At 53.6% G+C, this 7,794-nt stretch overlaps 1 protein-coding gene across 2 annotated transcripts in view; it reads right to left on the reverse strand.

The window, feature by feature from the left end:
• Positions 1-7,763, reverse strand: part of Grik3 (glutamate receptor, ionotropic, kainate 3) — a 211,385-nt gene extending 203,622 nt beyond the window's left edge. Inside the window, exon 1 of one of the 2 annotated variants that reach the window (XM_013034066.1) lies at positions 7,634-7,748. In XM_013034066.1, coding sequence (XP_012889520.1) covers positions 7,634-7,748 — 115 coding nt within the window. Of the gene's footprint in view, positions 1-7,633 lie in introns of both variants that reach the window. The other variant, XM_013034067.1, reaches the window with a different exon arrangement.
• Between the last annotated feature and the right edge of the window lie 31 nt (positions 7,764-7,794).

A 7,794-nucleotide genomic window follows, 5' to 3' on the forward strand; every position in this document is an offset into this window, starting at 1 on the left:
TAACACAAAAAGCACATGGACATCAGAGCTCAGGCTATGGCTGAGACCTCTGATCTTAGGACACCATCTTTTTTCTTCCTAAAATGTACTGGGCATCAGTCACTGTGCCAAAAGCCTTATATACTTTATCTTCTCTAATCCTCACCCCAGCTCAATGCAGACAATGCTAGAAGGCTCAAGGGGACAAAAAATTTTATAGGTCAGAAACAGCTGACTATAGCCGGGCGCTGGTGGCTCATGCCTGTAACCCTAGCTACTCAGGAGACTGAGATCTGAGGATCGAGGTTCAAAGCCAGCCCGGGCAGGAAAGACCGTGAGATTCCTATCTCCAATAAACCACCAGAAAACAGGAAGTGGCACTGTAGCTCAAGTGGTAGAGCGCTCACCTTGAGCTGAAGAGCTGAAGGACAGCGCCCAGGCCCAGAGTTCAAGCCCCACGACTGACCAAAAAAAATAAAGAAAGAAACAGCTGACTATAATCCTATCCAACATCAATGCCTGTATCTCACAGGTGAGAAAATAAAGGTTCAAAGGGGAAGACACTTGCCCAAGGTCATGCAGCAAGTTTGTGTTAGTCTCACACTCAAATGCAGACCAACTGCATTTTGTCAAACCTGACACACCATAATTTTGAGGCACCAACAAACTCAGACATGACATGTGAACACATAGAGATATGTGAAAAAAGGCCCATCTTAGAATCAATAAGATATGATATTTGGCTCCCAAATATGTGGTAGCCATGGAAGAGAGATGATGCTCTCAGCAATCCCTTGGGCAGCTGCTTATCTGAAGCAGGTGGTGTGCACACACGCATTCAGAAAACCCAGATCCTCCCCCACAAAGCCCAACCAGTCAATAGTGCTAGCAAACAAGGGATAAAGGTCAAGGCAGGCAAGCAGAAAGAGGGCTGGGGGAAACCCAGGACAGTAAGAAGGAAACGACAGAGTAGGGGCTGAACGCAGTGAGGTTACTGGGGTAAGTCCTGAGGAAATAAAGGAGGGCAAGGACAAAAGAGATGGTGCAGAGGACTCTGTGGCAATGGCTGATATAAAATGCTGTGAAAGGGGAAAGAAGAGGAAAATCAGAATGAATTGTCATCTTCAGATTCATGCCCTGGCAGCCAATCTCTCAGGATCCGGTCTCAAGCACTGGAAGCCAAGGGAGGTAACTTGACTCCAGGCACACACCCAGAGGCTGGAGCAGGGGCAGGATTTAAGGAGGTACTTACTCTCACAATCTCAGCCACGCAAACACAAGGCCATCATTATTTGAAGGCCTCCTTAAATTCTGACACCTGGCTACCTTGCCCCAGTTCAGGCCCAACACTGGCTTGGACTTCAGGAACAAGAAGAAATGCTAATCTTTGGAGAGCATCTAAAGTTGTTGTTGGTGGTTTTTTTTTTCTTTTTTTTAAGACATCCTATTTATTTGACTCTAGGAGACTGGCAGAATCATCCCCATTTTTCAGGCAAAGAAATAAAAGCCTTGAAAAAGAAAAAGAGCCTCTGACCATCCCTACCTCAATGTTGTCTGTCATGCCCATTGTTGTGACTGAGCAATGCCACCTCTCCCACTGAGCAACAGCTATGCTTATCCCAGGCTCCCCTTGTCTCCTGGGAGAAGGAACACACAGGGGAACAGAGCAGGGTTAGCTGGTGTGGCCTTTTCTCTTCTAGAGGTGATAGGAAAGGGGATATTGCACAGGTTGTTGCATCCAGGTCTCCAAATAAAGCACGGTGACAAGGGACAGTGATACAGTCTGTGGTTTCATGTCAGCACACCACACTGCCCACCGGAATCACTAGGTAGGCTCCACTCAGGAGGCTGAAGTGGGACTCTTGCTTAAAAACCTGTTAGCTGGTAGGGATGTTGAGAGGAGAGGGGACAAAATCAGGTAGGAAAAGGAAGACAAGGGAAGGGTAAGAGCACAGACAGCTCCCCCTCCACTCCCATCTTGCCAGGACCAGGGGATGAGGCTCAGGTGTTGGGAAGACATACACACCGAGTCCTGGGGGTTCAAAGTGTTGGCAATATCGGTAAAGATGGCCTGGTGGCCACCGCAGGGAACTAGAGATCCCAGAGCAGAGGGATTTCTGTGGATGAACTGATCCCTACCCAAGGGAGAATCCAGCTTTGATTTCAGCCTTGTATCAAAGCCCTGGGCAGATTCAAGAAGGGAACACCAGGTGGGGAGCAGGAAGTGTAAGTGTGTATGCTGCACACATACTTTTTCCCTGGAAGAAACAAGTCTGCCACATGACTCATCAGTGAGTCAACCTCATGCTGAACCCTGGCACTGATGTAGTGAAACCTGGCAGAGGCCAAGACCCTTCCCAGTGACTAGAACTAGCCCAGTGGAGGAAGCACTGCATTCAGCCCCTTTATAAACTGTTGCTTTCTGCCTTACGCCTACAGAGGCAGCCTAAAGCACCACAATTGCAGGCAGGCTGACTGCCACTCTTCTCTGACACCTACAGCACCCCCTCCCCGACCTGCATGATCTCAGACAAGCCAGTTGACCAAGTGCAAGTGAGTCTTCCTCATTGCCTGCAGCGACTCAATCCGCTGATGAGGGACGTGTAGCTATGTTTATTGAGCATGTACTATTTACCCTCATGCTTTGTTGTTGTTTGGAAAGCACTTAGCACAGTGTTGGCAGCTAATAAGAGCTCAATAAATTGGGGGCATGGAATTGTTGTTTTATTATTTAGATGTTGCTCCAGACCCAGTGGGGGTCTGGGCTGAAGGCTTGTGACCATCTCAACACAGACACACTGCCATCTGCTGCTGCTGCTATGGAGCAACCAGCAGTACCTGGGAGAAAAGTGCTCCAAGAAAAACAAGTCGATGACCAGGGTGGCAGCCCCATCTGCATCAGATCCCTTCCACACCTCCGTGGGAGCTGCTGTCGTCCCCCACCACTCCAGTGGACCTGCCCCAGAATGGGGGCTTTGCTCCTAGAGGTCAGTCATTGCTGTAGCCAGGCAGGGCTTGGGGACCTCCCCATTTCCCTATGTGGACTAGCAGAGTAAAAGCATTAGGTCTCAGTTGCTTGGGGGGGGGCTGCGGGCGGAGGGGAAGGGGAGCAGGGAATCCTGAGCAAGCAAGGCAGAGCTCAGACTGCAGCTGCAGAAGAGGGAGAGGCTCAGGGCAGCTGACTGTGACAGGAAGGGGAAAGCTTGGCCTCAGAGGATCGGGAAACACAGCCCCAGTTGCTGAGCACAGGCAGATCTCTCCTCCCACTAAAAGACCACCAAGCAGCCTGCAGCCTCCCCTGCCTAGATCCTCCAGTTCCTGCCAAAGAAGGAGCCTTCCTAATGTCTAACGGGGCACCTGTACCTTCTCCCTAATCAAAGGGGCTCTGTTCCCTAGGGCAGGGACACGGGGTCTATGTGAACATGGGAACTCAGGGAGGCTAAAGGAAGCCCATCATTCCCAGCTGCAGGAGATGCAAGTGACCTTATATTCCTTGCTGGGGCCTCCATCCCCCTCCCCTCCAGGCATAAACCACCTTAAAAAAACACCCAGGTCATCCTGACATCAAGAGATTGTTTAGAGCAAAGAAAAGCAGCAGCAAGAAGAAATTAAAGTCCGGATAGAGAAAGAGGAAAGCTCGGCTTGTGATGGGAGCATCTGAACTGAAAAGTAGAGGTAGAAATTCCTCGAGTTAATACTTCCTAAGGCCCCTCAGGCCACTCTCGGGTCTTGTCTGAAGCTATTTACTTCCAGGGGGGAAACCCTATTGATCTTCATTCAGCGGCTGTCTGCTCCTACACGGTGCGATGTTTCAGCGCACCACCAGTCACTGAGAATTTCCTATTGTCTTACACACAGTGGCTCCCAAACTCGAGAGCCGGGAGTGTTCTTTTGGGGCCAGCAGGGAACTGATGTTAGTTTGGGAATTCTAGGAGTGGGTGCCTAGGTCCCCCTGGGAAAGGTTGCTGCTGCCTGCTGGGCCCCTGCACATTCGGAGACTCAGGACCTTGCAGCTGGTTCCCCTTTATCAGTAGATGCTCTGAGAGGCCCGAACTGAGCCAGCCCTTCCCTCCCACCCCATATACACCTGCTTTATATCTCTGCAGTCATTTGGCTTTGAATCTCCTCATTGCCTAGCCAGAGATCGCTACCATCCACCCAAGTACCTCACTGCACAGAACGCTGGCCAGGCTTCCCCAGCTGCTATTCTTCTACGTGGCTCCTTTCTCAAATTCCAAGCTGGCTTTGGATCCTACAGGCAGTAGTAGTCTCAGGGAACCATGAAACCTTCAATCGTACTAACTGTTCCTACCAAAGACCTACCTTGAAAGCCAACCAAATGTTCACAGTTGGGGAAATTGATGATTGAGTGGAAAGGAGAGTGTGGTTTGATCATAGTGGTCCAGTAAACTGGCAACAGAAAACCCAAGCCAGACTATGAAAACTGGAAATCCAGGACCCTACCGAAGGTCACTGACACCCACTTGGTTGAGAAGACCCTTCATCAAACTGCTTTCCTTGCAAGTGAGGACCAGAATCCATCCAAACAGTAATAACAATGATAATAATAATAAAATGCCGAACAATATGCCTTGCAAACCTTCAATGAGCAACACTTGATAATCGCACACAGAATACATCATCCACATATTCATATAAAATAATCAATGATCATTTTTCCCCCTGCAGACTACAATCCAATTACTCTCTCTCCCTCACTCTCTCCCTCTCTCTCCTTTGTTACTCGAAAACCATCCAAGCAATCAATGCCTTGACCTCTCCCTCTGATAGACACAATTACAAAAAGACAGAGCAATGCAATTCATCTATTCAAGACAGATTGTTTGAACACTCTGTCATGCTGCTGAGCTATCCATCTCCTTGTCTAAGAGGAAATTTTAGCCCCCCCAAAAAAGGCACAAAGAGCGAGGGCGGGTACAATGCTCCCCAGCCCAGAGAGCCTGTCTTGCACCTGCAGGTAAACCCTTGCTAGGTCGGTGCTCAGCGACGCCTGGCTGTTGGAAAAGGATTCATCGGCTCCAAGCTCAGCCAGCTCTCTAGATCCAGCACCAGCCTCAGGAGCCAGAGAAACTCAGCATACTTCGAAGCCCAATTTCCGGAGCTTCAATTCTTGCAACCCTAGCCAAGAGCCCTCATATCCCAGGAAAGGGAGGGGTGGGGAGAGAGGTGGCATCAGGTGCAGCCAAGGATGCATGTTTGGGTTTTAGCATGAGATTCTTTCTCTCTTCTTTGCCCTCCCCCACACACCCCTGTCCTCTGCACCACCATCACCACCACCACCACCACCACCACTGTAGCTCCCTAGCTTCAGCTTAGCTTTGAGTATTGGCTTAGAGGGGCAGAAACTCTGCTCCCCAGGCTGCTCCTGAGAGGCCTGGAGGACTCAGAGCATCCCATCCTCCATTCAAGCTGGCACCGCTTCCTCGGTCACGTTTGGCACCGGCACAGAACCTCAGTTCTCAGGCTGGGAATCAAATGGGGCAGGGCTTTTGGATATAAACGGCCTGAGCCGACACGCTAATTAATCCTAGGGCTTAATATGAAGAAGATTAGAAGAGAGGATGGCTCTGCCGTCCTTAATTGCATTATTACATGCTGCACCCAAGAAAGGGTGGGTAGGTTTGGGATGTGCTCCTCCTCCAGGCAGTGAGGAACTCCCCCCCCCCCATCTAATTTCAATTTCACAGTGACAAGGGGCAGGTAAGGACATCATCCTGGCCCTTTGCAGCTCATCCCTCTGGGCTTCCCTCACTTGGGGGAGGGGGTCTCTCTGGGCCTTCAAAGGCCTCCATCCCAGAAGCTGGGCTGGGAGTACAACACATCCTGCCTTGAATCAGGAAGAAGGACCCACAGAGTGTAGGATGGACACAAAACCCTTAGACTCTCCTTTTTTCTCCCAAGGATGCCCACCCTACCATGCAGATTCCCCTAGAAAACAGAGGGAAGGAGGGACAGTGTAAAGGAATCTCTGGTCCATGAATGAGGGTCTGCCTGACCCTGGAATGTCACCAAGCAAGGTACTGGGGCAGGCCACAGCACAGCTAGAAGGCAATGTTGGCTTCTAGAAGCAGCCTGAACTGCAAAGAGTTAACTCTGACTGTGAGGGCTGTCCCCAGAGTCCCTTTTCTGTGCTGGGCCTTCTTTGCCTCCTTATGTCCACTTGTCAGAGTCCTGGCCATGGACTGAAAGACCTGAATGTGAGCACAACTGAGGACTGTGCAACTGAGGACTGTGCTCTGCCCCCACTCAGACGTCCAGTTTAACAGGGTCTGGCTTCTGGAAGAGGGCCAGGGAAGAGACAGACTCTCTGGGGTTTTCAAACTGCATCCCAGGAAAACCTCAAGTAAGCCTGACATAGGTTCCCTGCACCCCTTCCAGTCACTGGCAGCTGGAAGAGAGCCACAGAAGGAAGGTGGCCTTGGCTGGGCAGGGCTCAGGCCTGCCTCGATCCAGAAGCTGGCGGTGGTGTCTGGAGAACCCAGGCCATCCAGGTCTCCCGCCCGATGTGGGCGCAAGGCCCACGGTGACAGAGGCCCGTTGCGTGGTTCTGCGTTGCTCGGCTCTACGTGGCCCAGCCCTGCCTGCAGATCAGCTACCCTGGGACACGTACGGGTTAGTGCCCAGCCGAGAACGGTGCCCACAGGGCAGCTTTGGGTGGCCACAACAAAGTTAAAGCTCGGAGTAAGAAGCTCGGGCGAGAAGAAATGCGGAGAAGCCCGAGCCCCAGAAAACCGCGCGCGCAGACTCGCCAACCAGCTGCGGAGGGATTTCTGCTAACTTTAAAAACAGCTCGCATCCGATCCGTCGGCTGCTTTTCGGCGGCACGGGGCGGCCTCGATCGCTCCCATCCTCCTACCTCTCTTACCACCCCCCACCACCCCCGCGGCTGCGAGAGCCCTGGGCCTCGGAGGACCGGCGGTAGCGACCCACGGGCGCGCAAGGGGTGGGTGCTTCTCCCCTGGCCCACGCCACGGGGCAAAATAGGAGCCGCTGAGGCCAAGGGCAGCCACCGAGCTGTGAGACGCGCTGCCCTCGGTCTTGCGAATCCGTACCCCCTCCTGGCCGCCTCGCCCCAGCTGCGGCTGCTTGAGCCGTGCCCGAGGCGGGGGGGGGGGGCGGGGTTTCGACCACCAGCCGACGTGTGAGGCGGGGGGGGGGGGCAGGGCCCCCAGCAGGGAGCGAGCCGAGGAGAGAAGTTGGCGCCTTTCCCCAAGGCTCCCACTCGGAGGAGAAGCGGCTCCCCCAGAACTCGGTCTGCAACCAAGTCACGCTGGCAGATCGCCGCGAAATTCACCCCAGCGCTCGGATTTGGGACTGGAGCCCTTTGCCACACTCCGTCAGGTCTGCCCAACCCAGGAGCGCGCCCAGGGCCCCCGGCCCACCGCGGCCCGGCTGCCTGCTCCCCAGTAAGTAAGGCCCGTGACCCTGGCTGTGGAACTTTGTCTCCACCACGACGGGCTCCCGGCGGTCTCACCCAGCCCCAGCAGCCCGTAGAAAGAGGTTGAGGAAAATCGCTCGGGGTCGCACACAGAGAGAGAGCCCTCACCACCCACCCACCCATATTCCCGCCCCAGCCCTGGAGCACGGAGAACCCCCCCCCCCACCTCCGCTCCCGACTCCAAGGAGCCCTTACCGATCCGGATGACGTGGGGCATCCCGCGCGAGTCTGGAATCCAGAAGGCGCACACGAGGAGCCCGGCCCAGTATTCCCAAACCAGACTCCGGAGGCGCCGCCAGGGAGCGGTCATCGTTGGGCGCCGCCGAGCGTGCCCGGGGCGCGGCCGTGGCGGGCTC

Source organism: Dipodomys ordii, unplaced genomic scaffold (assembly GCF_000151885.1).
Source record: "Dipodomys ordii isolate 6190 unplaced genomic scaffold, Dord_2.0 Scaffold181, whole genome shotgun sequence".
Taxonomy (NCBI): Eukaryota; Metazoa; Chordata; class Mammalia; order Rodentia; family Heteromyidae; genus Dipodomys; species Dipodomys ordii.